At 31.3% G+C, this 26,690-nt stretch overlaps 13 protein-coding genes across 13 annotated transcripts; 6 read left to right on the top strand and 7 right to left on the bottom strand.

Annotated features, from left to right (window-relative positions):
- Nucleotides 1-71: 71 nt before the first annotated feature.
- FG379_000724 (chaperonin containing TCP delta subunit) lies at nt 72-1,682 on the top strand (the record flags this gene model as incomplete). Its single annotated transcript, XM_067326134.1, has 1 exon — nt 72-1,682. One exon carries the CDS (start codon nt 72-74, stop codon nt 1,680-1,682), a length of 1,611 nt encoding a protein of 536 aa, XP_067182387.1.
- A 902-nt stretch (nt 1,683-2,584) lies between these two features.
- FG379_000722 (uncharacterized protein) lies at nt 2,585-4,810 on the bottom strand (the record flags this gene model as incomplete). The annotated part of the gene is made up of 1 exon (XM_067326132.1): nt 2,585-4,810. The coding sequence occupies one exon, from the start codon at nt 4,808-4,810 to the stop codon at nt 2,585-2,587; it is 2,226 nt and encodes a 741-aa protein (XP_067182385.1).
- A 226-nt stretch (nt 4,811-5,036) lies between these two features.
- On the top strand, nt 5,037-7,043 carry FG379_000721 (N-acetylglucosaminyl-phosphatidylinositol transferase involved in GIP anchor biosynthesis; the record flags this gene model as incomplete). Its single annotated transcript, XM_067326131.1, has 1 exon — nt 5,037-7,043. The coding sequence occupies one exon, from the start codon at nt 5,037-5,039 to the stop codon at nt 7,041-7,043; it is 2,007 nt and encodes a 668-aa protein (XP_067182384.1).
- Nucleotides 7,044-7,280: 237 nt separating this feature from the next.
- On the top strand, nt 7,281-9,254 carry FG379_000720 (Vir superfamily; the record flags this gene model as incomplete). Its single annotated transcript, XM_067326130.1, has 1 exon — nt 7,281-9,254. One exon carries the CDS (start codon nt 7,281-7,283, stop codon nt 9,252-9,254), a length of 1,974 nt encoding a protein of 657 aa, XP_067182383.1.
- A 68-nt stretch (nt 9,255-9,322) lies between these two features.
- On the bottom strand, nt 9,323-10,309 carry FG379_000719 (3 CCCH RNA binding domain involved in RNA metabolism; the record flags this gene model as incomplete). The annotated part of the gene is made up of 1 exon (XM_067326129.1): nt 9,323-10,309. One exon carries the CDS (start codon nt 10,307-10,309, stop codon nt 9,323-9,325), a length of 987 nt encoding a protein of 328 aa, XP_067182382.1.
- Nucleotides 10,310-11,740: 1,431 nt separating this feature from the next.
- FG379_000718 (uncharacterized protein) lies at nt 11,741-12,599 on the top strand (the record flags this gene model as incomplete). Its single annotated transcript, XM_067326128.1, has 2 exons — nt 11,741-11,836; nt 11,928-12,599. 2 exons carry the CDS (start codon nt 11,741-11,743, stop codon nt 12,597-12,599), a joined length of 768 nt encoding a protein of 255 aa, XP_067182381.1.
- Nucleotides 12,600-12,812: 213 nt separating this feature from the next.
- Nucleotides 12,813-13,451, bottom strand: FG379_000717 (SMART 2xt_SNARE domain containing protein; the record flags this gene model as incomplete). The annotated part of the gene is made up of 1 exon (XM_067326127.1): nt 12,813-13,451. The coding sequence occupies one exon, from the start codon at nt 13,449-13,451 to the stop codon at nt 12,813-12,815; it is 639 nt and encodes a 212-aa protein (XP_067182380.1).
- Nucleotides 13,452-13,893: 442 nt separating this feature from the next.
- FG379_000716 (uncharacterized protein) lies at nt 13,894-15,957 on the bottom strand (the record flags this gene model as incomplete). The annotated part of the gene is made up of 1 exon (XM_067326126.1): nt 13,894-15,957. One exon carries the CDS (start codon nt 15,955-15,957, stop codon nt 13,894-13,896), a length of 2,064 nt encoding a protein of 687 aa, XP_067182379.1.
- Nucleotides 15,958-16,541: 584 nt separating this feature from the next.
- FG379_000715 (conserved eukaryotic) lies at nt 16,542-17,045 on the bottom strand (the record flags this gene model as incomplete). The annotated part of the gene is made up of 1 exon (XM_067326125.1): nt 16,542-17,045. The coding sequence occupies one exon, from the start codon at nt 17,043-17,045 to the stop codon at nt 16,542-16,544; it is 504 nt and encodes a 167-aa protein (XP_067182378.1).
- Nucleotides 17,046-17,406: 361 nt separating this feature from the next.
- On the bottom strand, nt 17,407-21,453 carry FG379_000714 (uncharacterized protein; the record flags this gene model as incomplete). The annotated part of the gene is made up of 1 exon (XM_067326124.1): nt 17,407-21,453. One exon carries the CDS (start codon nt 21,451-21,453, stop codon nt 17,407-17,409), a length of 4,047 nt encoding a protein of 1,348 aa, XP_067182377.1.
- A 700-nt stretch (nt 21,454-22,153) lies between these two features.
- On the top strand, nt 22,154-23,733 carry FG379_000713 (Ras family; the record flags this gene model as incomplete). The annotated part of the gene is made up of 5 exons (XM_067326123.1): nt 22,154-22,290; nt 22,366-22,876; nt 22,926-22,994; nt 23,040-23,098; nt 23,187-23,733. The coding sequence occupies 5 exons, from the start codon at nt 22,154-22,156 to the stop codon at nt 23,731-23,733; spliced, it is 1,323 nt and encodes a 440-aa protein (XP_067182376.1).
- Nucleotides 23,734-23,854: 121 nt separating this feature from the next.
- Nucleotides 23,855-25,083, bottom strand: FG379_000711 (uncharacterized protein; the record flags this gene model as incomplete). Its single annotated transcript, XM_067326121.1, has 2 exons — nt 23,855-25,000; nt 25,048-25,083. The coding sequence occupies 2 exons, from the start codon at nt 25,081-25,083 to the stop codon at nt 23,855-23,857; spliced, it is 1,182 nt and encodes a 393-aa protein (XP_067182374.1).
- A 230-nt stretch (nt 25,084-25,313) lies between these two features.
- FG379_000710 (uncharacterized protein) lies at nt 25,314-26,639 on the top strand (the record flags this gene model as incomplete). Its single annotated transcript, XM_067326120.1, has 1 exon — nt 25,314-26,639. One exon carries the CDS (start codon nt 25,314-25,316, stop codon nt 26,637-26,639), a length of 1,326 nt encoding a protein of 441 aa, XP_067182373.1.
- Between the last annotated feature and the right edge of the window lie 51 nt (nt 26,640-26,690).

The raw sequence follows: 26,690 nt of genomic DNA, 5'->3' as shown, positions 1-26,690 counted from the left end.
ATACAGTTCTCTCAATACATATTTATTGTGAGAAATTGGTTTCATATAGATGAAATACTTATGTTTAAATAATGGCAACTGAAAATTTGAGTCGTAATGAAAGAAGTAGAACAACCAGGCATGAAAACATCGTTGCTGCAAGGGTAATTTCTGAAATTATTAGAACAAGTTTAGGCCCCAAGGGAATGGACAAAATGATTGAAAAAGGGGAGGTAATAATTACTAATGACGGTGCTACGATCTTGAGGGAAATGGCAGTAATACACCCATGTGCCAAGATGCTCGTAGAATTATCGAAGGCTCAAGATGTAGAGGTTGGTGATGGAACAAGTTCTGTTGTGGTAATTGCAGGAAGCCTCCTTGGTGCTGCTGAAACACTTTTGGAAAAGGGAATTCATCCACAAATTATATCACAATATTTCATGGAAGGTTGCAATAAGATAGAAAACATTCTTAGAAACATTTCAGTTAAGGTTGAATTGAGTGATAGAGCTACTCTAATAAAATCCGCCTGTACATCTCTTAGTTCAAAAGTTGTTAGTCACAATGCTCAGCATTTAGCAGGTATTGCCGTTGATGCAGTTTTAGGTGTTTCAAGAGTGGACCAAAAAAGCTCACTGATAACTACTTCTAAGGGTAACACAGGGTCTGTAAGAAAGACTGTAGATCTCAGAAATATTAGAATTGTCAAAAAATTGGGAGGTACTGTTGAGGATACTGAACTTGTTGATGGTTTAATTTTACATCAACAGAAGGTTTCGAGAACGGCAAGTGGGCCAACAAGAGTTGATAATGCACGCATTGGTTTAATACAGTTCTGTCTCTCTGCTCCAAAGACTGACATTGAAAACAATATTATTATTAAAGATTACACTGCCATGGATAGACTTTTGAGAGAAGAGAGAATTCTAATAGCAAAAATGATCAAACAGATCGCGTCTACGGGATGTAATGTACTCCTTATTCAGAAGAGTATATTGAGAGAAGCTGTGAGTACCTTGGCTCTTGATTATTGTGCAAAGGCAAAGATCTTGGTTGTAAAGGATATTGAGAGAGATGAAATAGAATTTTTAAGCAGGGCACTCAATTGCTCCCCCATTGCTTCTCTAGACCATTTCACCGTGGACAAATTGGGAACTGCAAATTGTGTTTCTGACGAGGATCTTGATGGTAATGGACGCATTTGTAGGATTACTGGCATTCCAGGGAAAGATATGATGACTATATTTGTAAGAGCATCTAACATGCTTATGCTTGATGAAACTGAAAGGTGTATACATGATGCACTTTGTGTTATTAGGAGTATCATTAAAGAACAGGCTTTGGTTCCTGGAGGAGGTGCCTGTGAGGCCCAAATTTATACAGAACTCTCTAACTGGGCAAAATCACTCTCTGGAGTCAAACAAATGTGTATTCGTGCCTATGCACAAGCATTTGAAATAATACCGTACACACTTGCTGAAAACGCAGGATTAAACCCTATTGAAATTGTAACTCAACTTAGAAAAAAACACTCGGAAGGCGAGAAGTATGCAGGAATTAATGTTAGAAAATCAACTGTTACTGATATCTTGAAGGAAAACGTACTACAACCATTGCTCGTAAATCTTTCTTCTGTAAAACTTGCAACAGAGACAGTAATGATGATCCTCAAAATTGATGACATTATCCCATGTTACTAAATTATTTTCTCGTTTAGAATTAGATTAGTTAATTACGCTTTTATTGTTTTAATCTTGTCTTTAATTTAGTAATATTTGAACGCAGAATTTACAGTTTATATCATTAATGTTTAGATATGCTTCGGGGAGAAAAGTGGAATTCCGGATCTTGTGTGTATTACAGGTACAAATAGGAAGTTAGGGTTGTTCTTGGACAAAGAACAAGTTTTATAGGTGATTCAATTGGAGAGAAGAGAATAAAGTTACTCTATTTTATTTAAGATAGATATATTAAGAAAGGTAACATTAAAAAAGCACGAGATAATTAATTGCCTCATGTTTAAAGCTGGATAGTAAAAACAACATTTACGTACATATCTAAACCTGCCCCAATTTTTCTTCGTTTTTATGAATCTTGACTTTCATTTTCGATAAAGTCATTACCTGACTTTACTGAGTTGATTAATACATAAGAAATAAAATTGAATAAAAAATTGGCAAATTAATTTGTTCAACTCATGCACGAGGAAATTGACTATTCAATTTAACTACTACGTTTTATTTATGAGTAGGGCTTAATAAACTACAAATTTAACAATTTATAACACGAGGAACAAAAAATGTATTTCCGGAGTCATTGATGAAATTTTTTTTAAATTTAGAAGCTTGATATTAATAGAAAAATAATAGCTTAATACATACGTAAAATAAAAGACAGGCGTAAGAAGCGAAATTCTAAACTGTAAATTCATCTTCTTAATCAAAAACTCCAATAGATGCTTTTAAGGTTGTGCCTAAATAGGATAAAATCACATTATACAAGAAGTTTTTCTTTTCAATTTTACATCAGGTTCGAATGACAAGAATAATTTTGAAGTGGTGGTTACAATATTTGGACCTCATTTTTTCCAAATTTACAACTATTATTCCGATAAATCAACAACTGATTCCCAATCAATATTAAGTGCCCTTTCAGACATCATCTCCTTCATGCCAATACTCTGTCTATTAAATTTTTCTGCATTTAAAAAGCATCTGTTCATATAACTTGATGTAGTTTTGTTATTTGAACAATACATATTTAGTACCTTCGTTTCATGTTTTTTCTCAAAACAAGTGCATTTACTGCTATAATCTTTTTCTGGATTAGTTTCAAAATCTGGTTGTTCCAATTCATCAATTCCGTCGTCTTCAGTGATTGAAACATCCTTCGATATCTTATTACTAATATTATTATCGTTGTCGAACAAATTATAGATCTTAAACTCATCCTCATCCCAGTATGTACCTGCTTTAAGCAATGAAGTCATTCCAGTATCTTCAATTACAACACCTCTATTGTTGTGGTTATTCATATTTTTATCACTAACATTAACAAAATCAGAGAGTAGTTGCAAGTGATTCATATAGGTGAGTTTTTTATCCCTTTGTAATCCCTCTAATAAATTTGAAGTTATCTCAAAACATTTGAGTTCTTTTAAAAGCCTAATAAAGTTGAAAATATAAGTATCATTTCGAACAGTACCATTATTAAGTAATAATTTGGGGATTGAACCAATCATCTTTGAAAAAATTAAGAAAAGGGCCATTTGAGATTCACATATTGTATTAAGTATTTTTCTATGGTCCAATAATCTTTTTTCTCTTGTGCTCTTATCCAATTTCTTATAAAATGTAAGCAATATTATTACTTCGAAGAACTGTTTCTTATTATAGTCTATAACATACTTTAACCTTTTTGATCCTATAGAATCTTTTTTCACCTTTTTCATATTTGGAACAAGCAATCTTAACCAGAAGAAGAGCCTTGCTTTTCTTTTTCGTTTACATTCATTGAAAACCTTTCTTCTTTTCTTAAACTCACCTTCTATTTCTTCACAATTTCCAACAATTCCGTAAATTATAAAAGATAGAATTTCAACCTTTAAATCGTTGCTTAGACAGCTTATGAGTTTTAATACAGCAACTACTGCTATAGGATAACATAATGGACATATTCTTCCTATTATTTCATCGATTAAAAAACATTTTATCATTTTCTCATCAGCACCGGTAGTCTTAATAATATTTAGAATTTCCCATATTTCGTTATAAAATTCTGGTAAGTTATTATATAATTTCATTGTCAATTTTTTCAGTATTTTTGTTTTAATGCAAGTGTTATTTCTCGGTCCTTTTAGGTTATTTAATATATCTAACATTTCATTAGCAATTTTTATTTCATTTGGATTACCTATTACTTTCAATTCTTTAAAATAATTTAGCACTTTATTTCTAATTGGAATATTTATAGAAATAAATCTTAGAGAAATTTTAGACATTGTGCTATGAAATAATTCACCAAATCTGTCAACTTCATCAATTAAATCGTTCTTGTTTTCTGTATCACTAATAGTTTCCCTGTGTTCATTATCATGACCACACCAATTGAACTTTATGTTTGAAATAACTAAAATTAACTTTCTGATATGTATGGCAATCTGCTCATTAGCCGTTATAATTGAATTTAATAAAATTTCGTGTTGGTTTCTCCAATAATTGAAAAATAAATAGAAAAGAGTCAAAATACCTCCCATTCTACAAACATCGATAGAGGGTAGTTCTGATCCATGAGTTGATTGGTGCCTTATTTCAACAAGTATTTGCGGAATATCCATTTCACTTGCAATTGTACTTATTGACCTAGCATATGTCTTGGACTGGCACTGATCCACAAACAAATTAACGACTCTGATAATTGCCAAACAGTATTGTTGCCGAAGTGATAGAATTCTATCATTAATAGAAATATATTTATAAAGCTCTTCTTCAGAATATTCTTTCAGCTCGTTGTTTTTATTTGGCTTAGAAAAGGTGTCTAAGATATTCTCACCACTATTTAGATTTGCTCCATTAAATTTGTCACTTATTAAACCCCAGTTCCATGTGTCATCTTGTAACATTACGTACAATATATGGATCGTACTAATTACTGCAATTGGGCACTGTTTAGTAACTCCATGACTTCTTTCTTCCCATACTCTTAATCTATTAAGTGCCATGTATTTTGAACTCAACTCCGTGTCAGACAGCCATGAGAAAACCTCAAAAAATTCATGTGAATTATACCATGAAACCGTCTTGCTATCATATTGAATACTGAATCCCATTAAATACAGACAAATTTAATAAGTTTCCTCAACATAAGGAAGTCGTTTTATAAATGCAAAATTTTGTCAGTTTGACAATTAACATTGCCTCTTAAATTTTTGTGACCGCCATAAGCTGCTATTATAAAGACATGACGCACAAACTATTGATAGAACAGTGGAAACGGCTTGTAAACTCTAACAGTTATTGAAGTTTATTTGGTAATATGCCTATTTAATAGGAATAATGGAGTTACCATCGCAAATATTTCTTGTATTGCCAGAAGATTTGCTCAAAAGTTCACTAGGTACTCCGTGCGAATACATAATTTTTGGAAATTTTACAGTTTGGAATGAAAAAGTGGGAATTTTGGGAGTCAAATCAAAATGTTCATTTGAAGAGTTAAATACTTTAGATTTCACAGAAAATACAAAGATAATAGGTTTACTGAAGTTCTATAATAACAGGGCTAGCGAATATTATTGTAGGGACATCTTGAACCGAGCAATTACTAATTCTTCTAAATTACCTAATGATGTAATGGCCATGATAAACGTTGATTTAATCCATTCAAATAAGAATGAGTATATAGTTGTTTCTAGATTATATGACAATGAACTCAATACTTTAGTTTTTCAGAAAGTTGACATAATCATATATTCAAGTCATAAAAGACAAATATCTAACCTTGGAAGTATGCTTGAAGATGCAAACAGGTACTTGTGTAATACAATTAATCTTATAGAGGAAAAAAAAATCAAGAAAAATAGCGTGTTTTCTGATACACAGCGTGACGTAGACAATGGAGAACTAACGCTTTTTAAATACTGTGAAATGTTAATGAAAGAAAATGAGGTGGGCACAACAATTAATAACACAACATTCGATACAAAAACAAGTCACAAAATAGAGCCTTTTTTCTTACAAATATTCATGAATTTGATATTCTACACAATGATTGGACTCTCACTTATCTCCTCATTAGTTTGGTCTGGCGTCTCAAACTTTCCAGTTGTTCAAACCCTTATTCAAAAAAATATCTGCGCTACAATTTCTCAACTAGCATTTAAAATAAAAAACCAAAGAAACTGGATAATTTTAGATTACATGATGAAAAGTGCAGATATTAAGTCTAATATAAGATTGCATAATTCTATCCAGATATTGCTTTATTCATCAATCACAACTATATTTGTTGATTATGTCTTTGGAATAATATTTGCACTTGGTATTGATGCGTTTTCAGAAGAATTAATAATATTGATGGAAAAATCATTCTTTTATATATATCATGACGCAATTCATACCCAAGTTAAGTGGTTAATGTCTTTCCCTGCAGGCTTCAAATTAAATCAGAATTTAACTACTCTTATTGGTAATTTGACACTTGCGGCTTTGAAATTTTGGTGTGATCTTACAAGCCAACACTTCTCTGATTTGAATCATAATATGATATTTTTAATTAAATTTGCATCCATCGCATGTGGTATGTCTGTTGCAGTCGCTTTAATTTGGGATATTCTCAACATTTATTCATTTCTCTTGTTTTTTATTTACACTATTATGGCAAAACTCTACAACCTCAATCTAAAAGCCATCAAAACATTCTTTTGCATATTCCGTGGTATAAAAAGCAATATATTCTCTAATATTGACCACAATTCTCATTATTCTGAACAGCTACTTATTGGCACGATACTATTTACGATATTCGTCCTTATTCTTCCAACAATAACTGCATTTTATATAAATTTCCTATTCATTTGGAGTTGCGTATACGTGGCACTTTTGTTTTTATTCTTCACCATTTCAATAATTAACACATTTCCATTTTACCTGATACTTGCGAATATATTTCAACCGAATAGTTATAGTTCCGGAGTATTTTTGAGTGAATTCTTTACAAACTCGAGTGATCAGTCTATTCTTATTTTCTCCTATAAGAAACTTGGCATGAAATCAATATGTAAGCCATTTTCTGAGTCACTGGGACATCTACTGAAGATTCATCTAAATATAATTCAAATAATTAGATCCATTATTTCTGGAAATATACTACACATACTCAATTTACAAGGTTACAAAGTACACCACTTTAGGTCAACTTTTATCTCAGTTTGTAAAAAAGAAGTAGTTGAAGGCATGAATTGTGAGAAGAATACAAACAACAAACCATGTTTAAGTAATGGTAACTTTCATCATTATAGTTTCGACAGTATAACGCTCTCTCAGCTATATAATCTTATTGCCTGACAAATTATTTCCGTAGTTTTAATGCTACTTTTTATTAAAAGTGTTAAAATATAAATAACAAATTTATTAGTTACTTTTGAACTAACGATTTTGATAATATTATCTGTGACTTTTTATTGATTTTTTTTTCTCCAAATAATTCCTACCAACTGTACCATGTTTTGCGGTGAATCTCCTTTACTCTTTCAGGCGGCTGATGTCAACCGTTAACCTGTAAAGTTGACTATTTTTTTTACGATGAAAACAAAAAGTAGAGGATTGAGTTCAAATATGGTGGGTGATAGAAGGTTTGATTCCAAAAATGATCCAAGATTTAAGCCTCTTTTTTCAAAGGAGAACAAGATTAAGGTTGACAAACGCTTCAGCCGAATGTTTACGGATGAAGATTTTTCAATCATATCATCCAAGGACCCATTTGGAAATGAGATAATAAAGAAAAAAAACAAGGACCTTACTTTAATTTACAAAGGCGGACACAGTGATACTGAGCAAACTGTTACCCCTATTCAGGAAACAGCAACAGAGATATATTCATCTGAATCTGAAGGTTCATTTGAATGGGATGGTGAAAGTGTTAATAGTTTGTCAGAAGAATCATACATACATGAGGATATAACTAATAAATCAAATATTGAATCTGTTTGGGAAAACAATCCTCTCAAAAGAATTGGTATTTCTGAAGGAGAAGCTACTAATAGATTAGCTATAATGGGACTTGATTGGGACAACATCAATGCAAATGATATTTACGTTGTCCTCTCTAGTTTTTTGTTAGGCTCTGGAACAATACAGGCAGGGTACTCAAATTATATGATCAAGAAGATATCGATTTATCCATCGGATTTTGGAAAAGAAAGGATGGAGTATGAAGAGATAAATGGGCCAAAAATAGAATGTAATGGACCAACAAGTGAAAAGACACAAACTCCAAACATTTCTGAAGTAATAACAGACGAGGATTATGAGGCAATAAGAAAATACCAAGTTGAAAAATCTCTTTATTATTACGCAATTGTAGAGTGTGACTCCGTAAATACCGCAATTAAATTATATGACGAATTAGATGGAATGGAGGCTGATTTTTGTATTGATTCTGTTGAAATGAGATTCGTTCCTGATGATATAACTGATTTTCCATATGAGCCAAAAAGTATCTCAACGGGTATTCCCGCAAAGTACAAACAACCTGACTGTTTTACATCTGCATTAAGACATTCTAGACCTATATTAACTTGGGATGACACACCGAAAGAAAGAGTTAAGTTTCTCAGGAAGAAATTCACTCAAGAAGAGCTCTTAAAGAGTGATTTTGACGCTTATTTAGGCTCTAGCGATAGTGAGACTGAAACTAGTCATTCCGAAAATAACAACCAATTTAATGGTTTAACTGGTGAAAAACATTCAAACATGAGAGATTTATTGTTAGGAGATGCCAAAGATATCTTCGACGATGAAATTGAAGAAATTAAGAACAATGGAAGTGGGGAGCATGATGTAATTTCAAATTACGACATAAATCGTTTATTTAAGGGAAACGATAACGATAATAATAACGTTGAGATCGAATTTAATCAAGATCTTGAAGACTTATCTATGGATTTGATAGCAAAAGGAAAGCAAAAATGGGAAGACCAAATAAATGTTGAAAATGAATCAAATAAGTCATTGACACCTTGGCAATCATATTTGAATAAGAGGAAGCAAAAGAAGAAAGAAAGAAAAATGAGATTAAGAGAGAAGATTAAAGAGCAGAAACTTCAAAGAGAGAATTCAACAAACATTAAATCTTCAGACACAAACTACGGGAATGAAAGTGTTGAAAATATTGGAGAAGATCAATCTGAAGATGAGGATAGGCATTTTGATATGAAGAAAATAGCTCTCGCAGGCAAACTAGATAAAAAAATTAAATCGAAAAAAAGAAAGGAACTCATAATTAATGCAACTTCCGAGTCAATTCAAACAGACTTTACTGGATATATAGATGATCCCAGAATTTCAAAAATATTCACAGATGCAGACTTTGCAATCGACCCAACAAATCCAATTTACAGACCAACCGAATTTAACAAAAAATTATTATTTGAAAAAAGATCACAGAAAATCAAAAGAAACACGTATGAACGCAGACAAAATTCAAAAATTGAAAGTTATAATGACGCTATTGACGATTTCAACTCATTCAAGTTGCTGTCGAAGAAACAGAAGTAATGTATCATTTTAAGTATAAATTTTAAAATGACATATTCGAGTTATACAAATTAATTTTTTCCTTGCGATTAATGTTTATCTGCTGGATTAAAGTCTTCAAAACAAAAATAACCAGGGTATTCAATTCCTTGACTGTACTGCTTAAACTTTTTATTAGATTTAATTAAATAATTCGGGTAATATATTGGACCTGACCACATATTTAATGATATTATGTTTGAAAATTCTTCATATTCATCTATCTTAGAAATTGAACTTAGTATATTTTCAGTGATTTTTTTAGCAAAGCAGTAATCTCCTTCAAGGATTAATTTTTGACAATTTAATAGCATTAATAATAATTCTTGCTTGTTCTCATCAAAATTTGTTTTTTTTGAGTCGATAATACCTTTGGAAATATCGCTAGATATCTGCTCAAAACTATCGCGTCCTTTGTATTTATTTTCTGCATTTAACGAACTTGTCTCACACTTTATTTCCATGTTAGCTGATGCATTTTCCCCTACTACGGGTTTTTCATCTTCGTGAATGAATGGGCAATAATACCTTTTACAATTCGGAAATGAATTGCATTTCTTCTTTTTATATGAATCTGGATGATACAATTCTTCCTCCTTGGTATGAGCGAATTCGCATAGCCTTCCTTTTTTACACTTACAAGACAGAGACATTCTACCTTTATTACCCTTTCTGAGGAAATCGATATTTGGGCATATTATGGGTGAATAATTATATTTACTTGGATTTCTTCTTTGCCATGCACTACAATGTGAGAAAAAACAAGATTCAGGATCTAAACATTTAGAATTTAAGTGATCATTGCATATTAAAGTTCTGAAAGAATTCAATTCCTCTTTGTTTAATAATTTGCTTGTTTTTATACCATTCCGCTCAAATTCACCTTTTTCAGCTTTCAAACATGTAAAATTCGTATCTGTCTTAAATTTTAGATTGCTAAGATTATCAATACTTTTAGTTGATGCAGAATTGTAAATGTTTCTGCTTTTTAATTCAGTTCCTAAGGTTTTCAAATTATTAGTGCTTATTTGCTCCATTTTTTTTTTTTTTTTGCAAAAGTGTAAAACTCAAGGCCAACAAAAAATAAAGGTAATTTCAAAAAAATGAGATGTCTATATATAGTTGATTACATTAAATAATAATTGAACATATTATTTCAGTAGCCATTTACTTATTTTCTCTTTTTTTTCGGTGAGGAAAAGACGGAATAGAAAAATAATGTAGAGGGTTGTCAATACTGACATTTATTTCTTGTAAATGTGTCCTAACCCATTGATATATAAATTTACGACAGACAAATAAAATTTTTTAACTTAATCACATTTTTTTAATAAAATAATTGTCATTTTAACATTTTTTCTCCTCTTTTCTGATTGATCCTGTTAAAAAATATTAACAGATATTTAAAATTGCCGTTATACTAAACAAACTTACGTCCAAATTCAATAAATTATTTATTTGAGTGATATGGGGAAGTTTAGACTTAACCATTTCAGAAATAGAAATTACTTTTGGAATAGCATTGGATCTAGCAATTAATTTGACGGCTTTATTTTTATCCTAGTATTGATTGTGAACAGAAAATTATTAGAAACGTGGTTCAAATAGAGTAGATAAATTTAGTCATAGACAGACTTACCTCCATAAGATAATCAATACATTTTTGACAAATTTGCTCGGTACTTTGTTTATTAGTCGAGTAAACATTTATTTCTACATTGTCCTCCATATTCGTTGAAAAATGATTTTGCGGGCAGGGAAAATCACTATTAAATATTGGAGGCAAATGAAATTGTGCTGACAGAGTTTCACACATTTACCAATAAAATAAAACAGCATATTGTCAGTATCTTTTCCCACGGAAAGTATCACATGGATATTTAAAAAAGAGTGCAAATTAACTAAAAGATAGGAATTTGAGAAACATAGTTTAAAACAAATGAACATAATTAAAAAATAGATGGGTATTTTATCTATTTATGCAAATCAAAAAATCTGGGGAACCAGAGCTTTTAATGTAAACTAAACCTCAACAAAATATTAATATTAAATTAACTATAAATTGTTTTATTTAGAAAAAGTTATGCTTCTGAGAGGTTCTATCTTGCGTTAATATTGTTTATAAATTTAAAAATAATTATTTTATCTGTTAAATTTAGAAGGGTAGAATAATGAAAATGTTTAGTATTTTTTTTGCGTTGAGCTTTATTATTGTCAATAGTATAACACAATTAATTTATTCAAATTCTTCATCTAAACAAAATAATTAATGTAGATGCATTTTTGTTCTGTTTTTTGTCAGCGGGGGTGGTTTTAAACAAGCGTGAGGGGTGGAGGGGAGATTCTTGTTTTAACTCTGTTATAACTACAAATAGCTTTAAATAGCTGAGTAAGTTTACAAGTGACATTTAATTAAACTAGCGATAATATTTGATTTAGGAAAATACAAATAAACTATTTTTCTTATAATGTTTGCCTCTAGAAATGAATATGACCGTGGTGTAAACACTTTCTCTCCAGAGGGTAGACTATTTCAAGTTGAGTATGCGATTGCAGCTATTAAGGTAAGCAATAAATTTTTAGTTTTGTGGATTTTATGTAGCCCTCAAAACTATATTGTTTCATATTATTAATAAACTTTCATTCTTTCTTAAGCTCGGATCGACTGCAATTGGGATTCAAACAAAAGATGGTGTTATTCTTGCAAGTGAGAAAAGAATAAGCTCACCATTATTGGAGCCGAGATCATTAGAAAAGATTATGATGATTGATGATCACATCGGTTGTTGTATGAGTGGTCTCGTTGCTGATGCAAAAACTATGATAGACCATGCCAGAGTAGAATCTCAGAATTACTTTTTTACATACAATGAAAAAATGCCAACTCAATCCGTCGTTCAGGCAATAAGTGATTTGGCATTAGACTTTTCGGACATAAAAGATAGAGGAAAGAAGAAAACTATGTCTCGCCCTTTTGGTGTAGCAATGCTTATTGCCGGAGTGGATAATGATGGCACATCGAGTTTGTGGATGACAGATCCGTCTGGTACATACACTAAATATTCTGCAGCAGCTATTGGCACGGCACAAGAGGGTGCTGAAAACATTCTAATTGAAAACTATCATTCAAGCATGACACTTGAAGAAGCAGAGGATCTTGCCCTTGTTGTCTTACGCCAGGTAATGGAAGAAAAAATCAACTCTGTTAATGTGGAAATAGCTGCAGTAAAGGGAGGAAAGTTCTTCATATACAAAAATGATAAGGTGCAGTCAATCTTAGATCGTCTACCACCTCCAACGCACGTTGTTCCTTCGCAACTTTCGTAGTTGATTCAAAATGCATAGTACCAACTCATTGTATTCATAAAATTAGGAGATAAATATAGAAATAGCAATAGAAACTAACTATGATTTCATTCCTTCCTACTCATTTCTACTTTACGTATACACATATCTTTCTAGATATATCAAAATTCTCAAGTATGAACTTTTAGGTTTTTAAACATTTGGAATTAAGATGTATGCTACTACTGGAAAAAGTTACTTGCCAATTAGTTTCCCCAACTCTCTTCTTTGATTTTTCATTTTAATATTATTGTCGTTTATATTATTGTTTATTTTATTCATTATTCCTCCTTGATTTTTTAATTCCAAATTCATACTTACTGCTCTGGAATGCATTTCTTTCAGTATGTCGCCTATTTGATTCAACCCTTCGTCAATTTGTTCGCTAAATTGGTTTTCATTTGAATTACAGCTTTTGAGTACTATATCTGAATCTTTACCTTTATATTTCTCTAAATCTTTTTCTAATACTTGAATTTCGTTTAATTTGTTCTTATAATTTGTATTTGATTCTTTAGGTATTGTTTTTTCTAAGTAGTCTACTCGTTGCTCTCCTCTAAATAGTCCCTTAAACCAAAATAATATTGGATTTCTAATTGAGCTTATTGCTTCTTTTGTCTTATCTAAATTGTTTCTTATTTTCTCAGTATCGTCTTCAATTTTACTAAGTTGTTCCGTTTGTTCATTTAATCTTGTTGCACCGTACCTTGAGATCTCATTGGCGTTTGCTGCAATCTTTAATGTATTTTTTATGCTATTCAAGCATTCATCTTGTAGTTCCAACACCTTCCTCTCGGTAATATTTTCTCTATATGTATCAGTACTTGTATTCATGAATTAAAGCAATTATAAACTCACTTATTTGTAAATGATAATCTTTCTTTTCCAGAAAAGAGGAAACTACTAGATACAACCACAAAAAAAACAAGTGTTCTTTTTTTGGTTGAAAAGCTACCCAATCCCATACGCCATGAAAAAGGGGTGGCTTTTTTTTTCTTAAATAAAGCTTACAAATATCAGCTTTATCGCTCTCGGCGTTCCACTTTTTTATTTGAGGTAATAATAAAAACCCTTATTCGCACATAATCATTTGCGGTAATTCATTCAAGGTAGTGATTTAAAGGTAAAAATAATTGTAAATAATGACATTTATTAAAATCGAGAAATATTTGATAATAAAAAAATCAAACCACATCATCAATAGTCTAGAATCTTTTATCGAGAATTGATAAAAAGCTATATAATGAGTGTTTTAAATACATCAGAAGTATTTAACCTACAAAAACGTATACATATCCAATTTTGTAGAATTGTTGCGATTGATAAATTCAGAATCTTCTGTAATATTCGCATCTTTTTGTTCCATATTTGAAGTAAGACTATTATTAAACTGTGCAAAACCCCAACAATCGAACTTATTGTCATTGCTGAATATATGTTCAGAAGAAAAATTAATAATACCTCCAATATTAAAATTTATATTTTCCCTATTCTCATTATTGTATTCTGGATAAATTAATTTGTGTTTGTGATCGCTAATTATGTTTTCTCTTATTTTATCAGAGAAGATACCATCTAATAAGTCAATAATATCTGAATATTTAGAGCTGTCAATATCTTCCTGATTATCTTGTTTATTATGTGAAGATTTGCTTATTTGAACTTCGAAGCTATCATTAAATGAATCGTTTATATTTAACGAGATACAACTTCCAAAATCTTCGTTATTTAAATCAACTGAAACTTCATTAAACGGTTCATTGCAATTAAAATTTGAAATATCCCCATTATTAGTGTTTGAATTGAGTGGGATAGTCAATAACTGTATATCATTCATATTATAGAAGCCATTCATAAAACTAACTGATTGAATTCCAGAAGAAACTAGTTTTTGCAAGTTTTGGCCGGATGACAAAAATGAAGAAGTTATATGATCAGAATTTATCCAGGGCGAGCATTCAATTTCTGTTAATGAAGGTGAGAGTGGTGTATGTGTAATTTTATTTAATGATGAAATATTGGTAGGAGTATAATTAATACTTTTTTTTGCAATTTGATTTTCGAATACGGTGTTGTTATACCCTAGATCTGAATTTGACGCAGTTGAGCAGTATCTAGTAGAATTGTTTGAAAAAACATTAGTTGGAGGTGGTGTTTTAATCAACGACTCACTTTTATCATAAAATATAGACAGTCCAGGGGATAATGAATTATTTCTATCTGCACCTTGTAATCTGAATTGTTTTGTGTTTATTGAACTGATCTTACTGCTTTGTTGATTTCGTTTCTTATTTGTACAAACAAGTGGAGTATATCTTGCAACAGGCAGATTTGATAATTGAAAGAGTGTACTTTTAGATATTAACGAAAATGTCTTAAACAAACCGCATGAAACTCGATTATCGATTTCAAAACTATGTGGATTGATTAGTCGAATATCACCAAGATGTATTAACGACGAGTTGTATTTACAATCATAAAATTCAGAATTTAAGCCGCATTTTATTTCAAAATCTTCACCATCTGCAGAAATATAAGAAAGCATTGGTTGTATACGAATTGTCACTTCAAAAAAGCTATTTTTCTTTACGTCTGTTATTTTTGTTATTTCAATTAAAGGTGAGATTTTATTTATTTTTTCGAGAAATGAATCAACAAGAGTTCCAAGTCTCAGTAGTTTCTTATTGCAATTATATAGATTGTCTTCCAATATCAAAATTGAATTATAAAAACTTTTTTTTTCTTGAGATGAATCGCTATTAATGGTTTTTTTAAAGGGAATAGTTGAGTTCATAATGTAATCATTCCTTTTTCTCCATCCAATTGGTTTAACTGAAATAAAATCCTCATCATCAAATAACTCACAATTGAAAATTTCTTTAAATTCATTTTTAATAATTTCAATGTTATCAACTGTTACGCCAACCAATTTTGCAATAACAATTTGAAAGAAAGTTGCACCAATATCAGATATTCCCTGTATTGTTGAAAAAATTCTTGCAACATCAATATCATCCGGTGAAAAACACAAACTACCTCCAATAAACTCGCTATATGGGTGTTCACCTGGAGTACTGATACTGTGTAGTGTTGCTATTGGAAAAACTAATGGAATTGTAACCCAAATATCTGTTATTTCAATGTTACAGTCTATATTATTTGAGTTTGCTGTTTCAATTGAGGGTATGTTTATATTAGTTGCAAATTCATTATTTAAACTGAACTCATTATATCTGTTTAATGGTTTTAAGTCATTTACATAAAATGAATCAATTTCATTATTAATCAAATTGTCATTTATGTCTGAGTTTTCCTCCAGAAAAACTGATTTAATAGCCATTATGTTGTGCTAGTAAATGCACTTGATATATTTATATATGTATATATGGTTACAATATTTAACAAACTATTGTTATTTAAAGGTTTTGTTTCATAGAATCAACGTCAGTTATCTTGATTTCATACACAAAAAAAATTAAAATTTATATTGTTGGAATTAAAATTCTGGCAAAAGTACTCTTATTCTTTTAGTATCAAAGTCTCGATTCTATTCAACTTTCTGTTAAAAACAATTCTTCATGCAAATCATGCCCTTATGTTAGCGGAAATGTCAAATGTCATTGAATACAAACACCGCCAATTCCCCACACTAGATCTTGGCGCTTCGTAATTTTTTGCTAATATTTGTACATTAGTAATGTGGAATTTTAGGTTCGGAAAAGAAGTTACAAAATGATGCTAGTATAAACCTGTCAAAAATGAGAGGTAATATATTACTCAACTCATGTATAAAAATTAAATAAGCTTTTAGCATTATTTTCATCGCATTCCTACTTGGATTTGATGTACTTGGAGCCTAATGAATCGATTCAGTGTCATTTAAACATTGTAAGAAAAAGAACATTAACATGTCAGTTGGATTCCCTAAGCACTAGAAAGCAACTCCTTTTTGCTCTCTATTAACTTTATGAGAATATCACTTGTAAGTCTTTCATAGTTTTGAGGTCTTTTTTTCTTTATTTCAAGTTCTTTTTCCTTCTCTTTAGAAGATATCAATCTCTCTATGTTTTTATCCAACTCGCCGTAGTACTCTTCACTTAGTACTACGCCTTCAAGATTAATTGTATCTATTTCTTTCAATTGTAGTTGCTGGTCTTGAGTGTTTGACGTTTCTTTGTACTCGGGAAGTGTTTTTGCGACGCCGAAGACCTTTATTGTGGAATTTGGAATTGAAATTCCACCTAGTGAGTCAATGTATTGACCACATTTATTCTTGTAATTTGGGCCACCTAACTCCACAATTCTACACTCCCATTTATATTTTTCCTTTAAGAGTTCATTTATCTCTAAGTTCTTTGCTCTTATTTCATTCTCACATAAAGACAGATTATTTCTTAATTTGTTTACCTCTGATGAAATCTCCCCCATTATCTCGAAGCGTCTGAAAATAAATAGAATTATACAGGATAACATCTCAAATAAACTTACATTGCTTCACATTCTTTCACATTACTCGTTAGTTTGGTATTTGAATACCTACCTTTTCCTTCAAATGAGGCCTTTGATATCTTTTCCTTTACGGACAACCACCTGTTAAGCATAAAATTTGCTTTTTCAGAATTTCTCGCCATTTTTTTATTAACAATTGATTTTTTTTAGTTCCACCTTTCAGCGCTAAAGCACATAATTTAAGAATGAAAAGCCTTAGTTCAACCAAGAAGAGCACACTACTAAATGTTGTAAATTTATTTACATCAAATCAAAAATTTAATATACTAATTAAATAGGACTAAGCCCTAACTCTATCGTCTATCTGAGGATCACTTTTATTTCCCATGGAAGAGCTAGTCTTTACAGGGTTCATAATATTCTTTATTAGATCATCTACCTTCAGTGTTTTTATATGCTCATAAGATTCAGGATTACATTCTTTTTCTTTATAACTGAGTGAATTAAATTGATGAATTATATCTTGTGCGGCCTTAGACCTCTTTAAATTACCACCCGGAGTTAATTTAACGCAATATTTAAAGCTCTTGACACATGTGTAAGGAGCGAAGATCGGAATAATAGCAGACAATTCTGAATCAATGCTGTCATTTGTAGTTAACATGCAGTTCTTAATAGCTTGAAATTCGCGGTTCTCAATCGAGTTGTCAACGTTCCTGTCCTTATACATTCTTTCCAATTTCTCTTGTTCCTTTTTTTTCTTTTCTTGGATCGATATATGTAAAGGTTTTACTTGACTATTTGAACATTGTTTAATAGCACAATCTTCCGAATGTATTGAGGATGAGGTTTTCATTTCCCTGCTTCCAGAGAGCATCATTTTTATTTTTCTTTCTTCCTCATCTTGTTCCTTGTATTTAATAGCAACCTTTTTTAGTTTTGATTTTTTTCTACGCGAAATATTACTTGGATTAACTGAATTTTTTGAAGTATCTACCCCATTAAGCTTTTGCTCATTTAAAATCAATGTATCATTGGATGCCTTTTCAACGGCAGGCTCTTGTTTTTCAAATTTATAGGTATTACTCGTTATATTTTTTATGTTGAACTCAGGTGAATTCTTAAGATCAACTCTTGAAATCAGATCTACATTTGTATCTATTGTGAACCTGTGTTTCTTATTTGTGCTTTGGTTTGATACCATTATTAACCTTTGTAGTTCTTCTGGCAAATATGGAACAGCATCAGAGATGAATCTTCCTCTTTCACGTAAATGTGACAAGTGTTCTAGCTCTAAATCAACTGGGTCAAACCTAATTTTTTGAAGCAGTTCACGAGCACTTGGAACATGATCAGGTATGAAACCTCTTGGTGTGGGACCACCATCGATAGATCTCCTCCTGTAATTTTCTCGAACCTTATGATTGAAAATATCGTGTGAATCAGTTAAATTTGCCTGATTTTCTGTCTTTAGTAGACCTCTCTGAGATGGAGATGAATCTAAACTTTTAATCCATTTGTCACTTTCTCTAGAAACGTCAATTTTCAAACCCAAATTAAAGCTTGTTTGCTCTTTGCTTAAATTATTCAAGCTTGAGTATTCAATGGTTTCTTCTGAAGATGAAGACATAGTTGTTGGAAATTCTACCTTGTGTGAGAGTAACTCCGCAGGTGTTGGTAAAGTTGAAACAGAAAATCCACTTGGGGGAGGTCCTTCGTCAACGGATGACCTTCTACTGGATGATTTGGGAACAGTCAACGTGCTTAATTTCAGTTCGTTTTCAAGGCAATGATCTTCAATCGTTACATAGTCGCACTTAGTATTTCCTGGATTCCCGATATTTTTTTCCGCAGAAGATTCATCTGAATTATCTGAGTTAATTTCAATATTACTGGTTAGATTTGTGATATTTTCAATACTATTTACAGATGAAGTTTGATTGCTTGTTTCATCAATTGAAAGAGGATTAAATGGCTTTGAAACCAACAATTCTGGGGGGAGTTCGTCGAATTGTACACGATGCTCAATCTTCAAAGGGGGGATTACGTCACTTACATCACCAACTGAAAATCTTACATGTGTTGAATTTGAATGATTCTTTTTATTTACATGTTCATCGTCTAGACAACTTGCTTCTTCTAATTTAATATTAATATTAAATTTAGAATCAATTTTATCCGAGTCTGATAAATGATTTATAGGAAGAGCCCTATCATTTTCAACATTTAATTTATCTTCAACTTTCTTAACCAAAAAATATAAAGCACATCCCATCTCGAGTTTTAATGGTGGTAGATAATTTTTCTTGCCTCGAATAACAAAACTACCTGTACTTAGATATTCACCACTAGGAGCGGTTTTACTAACTTGATCTGGATATACCCACCATGCGGAAATTACAGTTTTGTTTACCCACGCCTTACTATAACAAATACTCATTTGCCCTGCTTCATTTAATGTCGTAATTGGAATTTCTGGGAGATTATTTGGATTCTTTACTATGCATGTTGCTGCTCCATGAATATCTGCATGAATATATCTGTCGTTTTTCTCCAAATACCTTCTAAATAACAGTTCATTTTGGCTAGCATCGTGTCCACCTATAACTAAAAATCCGTCGGTAGAAATAAACCAATGAAACTTTTCAAACCAATATAAACTTCTTAATTTTTTTATCCTTGGAGTAGTTGAATTCAATCCTTTTAGTGCTTTTTCTGCATCTTTCTTAGCAATTTTACTTACTTTATTCAAGGCCAATTTATATGCATGTTTTGTCTTATCATACTTTTTTGTAAGTTGCTTGCTTTCATCATATTTATATCGAATATTCGACTGTATTGATTTTGATACAAACAAATCAAACTCTATTCCTTTTTTTTTTTGTTCGATAGTATTAAAAACATCTAGATCTAAATCTTCCGGAGAAAAGTATATTCTTATTTTATCATGTTCAAGATCAATTGATTTAATATACCTTGCCAATTTATGGCTGTTTTTCTTTTGCTGCTGTATTTCATTCCATATGTCTTGCCATTGAGCACCTGTAGCAATTAAGTGCCTCAACAACTGTATTATGTTATCAAGTAATTCTTGATGTGATTCCATTACCTTCGCACGAACAATGCAAGCCTCCCTTTCCAAAAATAACGAATTTAAACGCCTCTCCTGATCAATTTTTACCTTATCGACCTTGCTATAAATAACCTTTTGTTCTTGAATAGCATTTTTTGCCTCCCTTTCAATGTCCATTGAACTATAGAATTCATCAACCGCTTCAGAAAATCTAGAAGTTAACCTACTAATTATTAATCCCTCCTTTGGTATTGTCTGTGGAACTGAAATCCATTCGTTTCCATCAATATATGGAGTATACGACAAATATAACTTTTCACTTTTTCCTTTAGTTACATATTCTTTGTCTTCTCTATACTTATTCAAAATAATATCACCTTCAATTACCTCATCTTCCGAAGATAGTGAAATAACGAGTGAACCTTTTACAGGAGAATCATGTAAAAGTTCAAGGACACCAAGAGACCTGGAGATGCATCTCACAAAAGCATCTGAGTAGAGTTCAATAGATGATTCTGTAAATAATTCATGAACACTTATTTTCTCCGACTTCAATAGTTCTTCAATGGCAGAAAGATTAAAGAATTTTAATAGACTGCATAAAACATCAACAGTTGTGATACCATTCCTGTTTTTATTATTCTTTTTTTTTAAACTTTGGTTATCTATCTTGGTTTCTCTGCGCTTTGTTTCATCAACTTCCAACTCATGAAATATTCTTTTTAATTCTTCAACCAAATATTTCTTTTCCTTAAGTTTATTCAGCCGGGCAGATGATTCTGACGCACTAAAAGATGAATTTGACATCAAGGGAGTCATGGATGTCGGAAGTATGGAATTATCACTAATTTTAAAGTTGTAAAGCCTTCCTGTCGATAAATCACACGTTTCTCTCAGAATAACCAGAATATTATAATTCAAATCTGTCAAGATAATATTACCTGCAACAAAAAATTCAAGAATAAGGTGAAATATATTTTCTCCAAACCCAAACGTAAGTCTGACTATTCTATCCATTTCAATCTGTGCAATGTCAACCAGTTTCTTATTTCGCAAATAACGGCGGAGCTTATTATTAAAAAAAGATATACTTGAAACAGATGTTTTTTGTTCACACCCACGCTTCCAATTTGTAGTATGAAATCTGATTCCTGATTCAACAAGTAAAAATTTCTTCTCCTCTCCTCCAAACTTAAACAAGTAGGTTCTATTGTTCACATCGTAAATATTTATCAGTTTTTGACCCTTAATATCTTTGGAAATATCGTGCACCATTGCACATATATCAACAGCGGTCATACGACTCTTAACCATATTGATATATTTCCTCTGAATCTTTTTATCCCAATACTATTTATTCCTTGGCACCTTGTACAGTTTACACATCCAGATAATCCACTTTACACTATTTACTGTGATTTGCTTGCACGCAACCTTTAAAATCCAAAAAACAATTGCTCAGCTGCAAAATTCACTGAAGTAAGTAGAACTTAGAGTTACACACCTAAAAAAATCCACTTTTTTTGCAATATTACTCAAAATTGCGAATTTTTAGCAAATTCTTAAATAATTCCTAAAAAAACCAAGAAGCACTTGCAAGTAATATAGGCGCCAAAAACACCCATAGGCAATCCCCGGTTAAAAAATATTTATTCTGCATATAATCAAGTTTTGTCTAAATCCATAATTTATTCGATTCTAATGTTGATTTTAAGAATAAGAATAATTCATAAATAGGCATTGGAAAATAAATTAGAGTTTCTTTGATTATTTAAATTATAATCACACAATTTTTTTGCACGTGATATTGGCTTTGTTATTATTCGTTTACATTATCGCTTTGAAAATTTAACTTTCATCAGGGCAAGAATAACAATCGAAAATATTGATTTTTGTTTATGATTTCATAGATATATTAGTTCTCATTGCGTTTTTTAATTATTCTGTATTTTTCGATCTATAAACATGCACACTTGTTGCCGGTCGGATCTATTTTTTTCACATTTTAAGTAATATGTTGAAGCCAAAGTATCAAACATTTCCAGTAGTTAGAATAACGTTGATAGGACCTCCCAAATCTGGAAAGTCAAGTATTGCAGATGCATTTACTAACAATCATTTTTCAGGTGGATTTTATTCAAACTTGCCGGAGTAAGTAATTTATTAGTATTGAAAAATTATTTAGATTTGGAAGGCGTATAACTAATTAATAAGAACTTATTATAGGATAGTTAGACTTCCAACTGGAGATTCAAACACCGGTGATCCTATTTCAGTTTGTGTTGAAATTGAAGATCTCCCTGGTATAGAATCATCCTATATTAATAACCAATTTATTAATAGATATTTTAATATGAACCGTAGAGAGTTATTTATTCCTCCAGGAACTAAAGACATTATTCCTTTCAGAATCTGGAATCCTCCAAAAATTCCGTTAATTCCAGGTCAAAAGTACCAGCCTTTAACTCAGGGAAGAATGGGTTTTATTTTTGTGATGGATATAAATGACATTGAATCAATAAAGGCAATTGAATTGTTATACCAAAAATTTCAGTCGATTTCAGAGTTAACCGTATCCTCAATTAAGCCTGTAGTATTTCTTTGCGCTAATAAAGTCGATAATGATATTGAAACAAAACAATTCGAAGACAATCTCTTTAGAGTTGATGAATTTGCAAGTAAGATGTTTCTAAGACTTTGGAAGGTATCAGCGCTAACTGGAAACAATATAAAGCATGTAAGTTTGTAAAAATACTGAAAGAAGAATACAAATTTAAGAAAAAAAGATGTTTAGGGACATGTTACACTTAATAAACTCAAATTCAAGCCTCTGGCAAATTGATTTAAGATACATAGTAAGTTTCATGTATATATATTAGTTATTGTTATTGTTTTTTTAGAGTGAAAGTTCAGATTCAGAAGATGAAGAGGAAAGCATTATTTCCGACTGTATTGCTATGTAAAATTTAAGCGGAATAATATAGGACCTAAATATAATTTGGCGCCATATACTCGTCGTTTTTGACAGTTGTTGACAATTTTAATAGTTCCAAAATGTCATCTAGAGGTGGTCGAGGAGGTGGAAATATACGTGGAATTAGAGGTAGTCCACGAGGCAGAAACAATTCAGGTTCTAGTAATAGACTGTCTTTCTCAGGTCCTCCATCTTCAATTAGAGAAGTAGGTGAAGTAATGCACTCAAGCGAACATGAATTAGTCTGTAAAAGTTTACTCAAGAATGAAGTTCCATACTTCAATGGGAGAATATTTTTGGAGAACAAAGAGGAAATTGGAAAAGTTGATGAAATTCTTGGCCCAATCAATACTTATTACTTTTCTTTAAAAATGATTAGCGGCGTTAATTCCGAATCATTTAAGGAGGGGACGAAGGTTTTTATTGACCCTCAGCAATTACTACCTATCACAAGATTTCTTCCGAAACCTTCAAATTTTAAAACTAATAAAAACCCTGATACATCAATCAATAAAAAAAGAGGTGGATTTTCTGGTTTTCGTGGTTCAAATAGGGGTGGAAGAGGAAGAGGAATTTCAAAAGGATCACCTAATAGAGGAGGATTCAGGGGAAGAGGTTGAGTAGCTTTTAGATGTATATGAGAAGTTAATTATAATTCCAAATATTCATCTAAATCATGCCATTTTAAAAGTTTATTTGAAATTAATAAACATTCTTATTTATTGTTATATTTGGTTTCTATTATTGGTCTCTTCTACTTCCCAATTTTAATCTCGGCCTCTTATCACTATTGTTTTCTTGATTAATTACTTGATACCCCTTTCCTCTAATCATCTTATTATTTAATACACCATATTCGAGCAGCATTTCAATTAAATTGCTCGCCTTTTCCTTTTCAATATCAAGTGCCATTGAGAGGTTTCCCTTGTTCACATATTTAAGGAATCTGACAACTTCTGTTGCTTTATCTAACAAATCGACTGTATTTATTGTTTTCACAGTTCTGTCATCCCTAATGGACATGTTCAAACTTGGTGAGGTGTTTGTTATTCTCATCTCATTCGGTTCACTAGACGAACCCGTTGTCATTTCCTCGTCAATGTTCTGCTTTCTCTTTTTTGAGTTCCTTGGAATCGTATTCATACTTTTTCTTTCAATTTCATGAGTGCTAACAGGATTCTTTGTTTGAATTCTATAATCAAAACTGTTGGCCTTATTCTCCTCGTAATTATCAACTGCACTCTTAACTTTAACTGTCAAAGAGTGGTATTTTGTATCAACGTTACCAACTGTTGTATCTATTGGTATTTCGTTAAATGATAAAATATCAGATGACCTTGCTGGTCTGAAATGGTTTGGCTCGTATTCTTTTGGAACTCGATCCTCATAATACCATAATTTCATTGAAAGATATCTTGCTTCAGGAAGGGGTGACAGTGATTGAGTAAGCAGTATTAATGCGCGTAGTAGCTGAACAGTTTGTTGCCTTGCGTATTCTTTTGTGCAATATGTATTGCTACTTATCTTTTGCGATTTGGTTTTTCCTTGATCCTTTGACTTTCTCTCTAGATTAATATTCGTACCTGTGTCACAGTAGTTGAAGTGAAAATGATAACTTTCAATAAGTTCATCACATTCACCATGAATTCCAAATACTAGTAACTTTAAATATCGTTTTTCTAAGGCATCAAAAACTCCATCCTCAAGCCAATTTAATATCAATTTTGATTCTTGATTGAATGGCCTAAGTACTTTCAGTTGAAGCCCTGAAACATTTTTATCCTCAAATGCTTCTTCATCAAATAAATTTCTCAAATATGCGACTGATGATACAGCAGTCCTTATGGTATTTCTCATCATATTTAATGACTGAATATCAGTCACTTGCTAAAAATAAATTAGAATTGAAAATAGAAGTTATAGTAAAAACATACCTGTTGAGTTTGTTTTGTTAGCTGTGACGTTGCCATTTTATTTAAATTTGAATTATTTTTCACACAATCTACAAAGTGATAGAAAACTATTCTAGTTATTTCCCCATTTGACTTTTTGTGCATGTAATAACCGGTATTGAAAACATTCAGGCGGTATGAATACCTTATTAACTGCTCATTTAATTATGTGGATTGTAAATAAATAAATAAAATGCAATACCAATTCAAATATAGATAAGCTATAAACCACACAAAACAGAGACAATATGGACTCCAGATATGAAGTAAATGGGTTGGTTGAGAAGGCAAGAAAAATTCAGTTTATACAGGAAAAAATAAATAAAAGAATCTCAGAGCTTGATATCGACGACTTAAATAAGATAAATACGGTAAACCTCGATGTAAATAATTCAAATACTGTTGATTCCGCTTCTGAATTTCCTAATTATTCAATAGGCAACAAAAAATCTTCATATTGCAGCAATAATTTGGATGAAAATAATTCTGAAGGCCCGTATGAACAAACTAATAAAATCGATATTTTAGAGTCAATAGACTTGCGACTAATAACAAAAAAAAAATCTAAAAAAGGACTTAGATTCTTTAGGGAGGGACTATTTATAAAAAGAGAAGAAGACTTAAACAAACAAAAGATAGTAACAAAGAACCTTGGAAAAACTGTTGATGAGTTTCTATATTCAAATGACAGTACTGTTTTTAAAAGAGAAATTTTCCCTGAACTAGAATATTGGGACTTACCTTTTGTAAAACCTAAAAAAAACCCATCTGGAAATGAATTCCCATTTGAAATACTTGAGTCAAAAATAAATAATTTAATTGAACACCCAATACCAATTGAACCAAAATATGACCCTAATAGTAAAATTGATTCGAATATAATATTGACACCTGCTGAAAAAGCGAAATTAAGAAGAAGGAGGAAACAAGAAAAGGAATTGGAAAAACAAGACCGCATTAGGATGGGGCTTGAGCCACCTCCACCACCAAAATTGAAACTATCGAGTATCTTGAATATGTTCAATGGCAAGTTAATTTCAGACCCATCCGAAGTGGAACTTCAAATAAGAAAACAAGTACAAGAAAGAGTTCTGGCACATGAACAACGAAATCAGGAGAGGAAGTTGACTGATGAAGAAAAAAGTATGAAAAAGTCTAGAAAATGGCAACTAGACCCCTCTATACCAATTGTAAACGCTGCAATTTTTCATTTGAGTAACCTTTCCGATAAACGTATAATATTTAAAATAGATAGAAATGCAAAGGATTGTCATTTAACCGGGTGTTGTGTCGTGAGTTCAATAAGTTCCTCTACTGTATTTGTTGAGGGATCAAGTAAATCTATTAGATTTTATAAAAATCTCTTATTAAGCCGCATTAAATGGAACGAATATGAAAGTAAATGTGAATGTAATTTAGTTTGGGAAGGTACAAATGATTCAAGAAGGTTTAAAGGTTGGAAAATGTACTATTGTCACACAAAAGAGGATGAATACAAATTTTTTCTCGATAATAAATCTCTTGATATATGGAGCACATCAAAGAACTTTACACTTGCCCAAAAACTCATTTGATTTATAAAGGAACAACTACCGCCAATATTTCATATAATTTTTCTCAACTAT

This window comes from Cryptosporidium bovis, assembly GCF_009768925.1.
Source record: "Cryptosporidium bovis isolate 45015 chromosome Unknown contig_15, whole genome shotgun sequence".
Lineage (NCBI taxonomy): Eukaryota > Apicomplexa > Conoidasida > Eucoccidiorida > Cryptosporidiidae > Cryptosporidium > Cryptosporidium bovis.
This window is presented reverse-complemented; position numbering and strand designations above follow the sequence as displayed.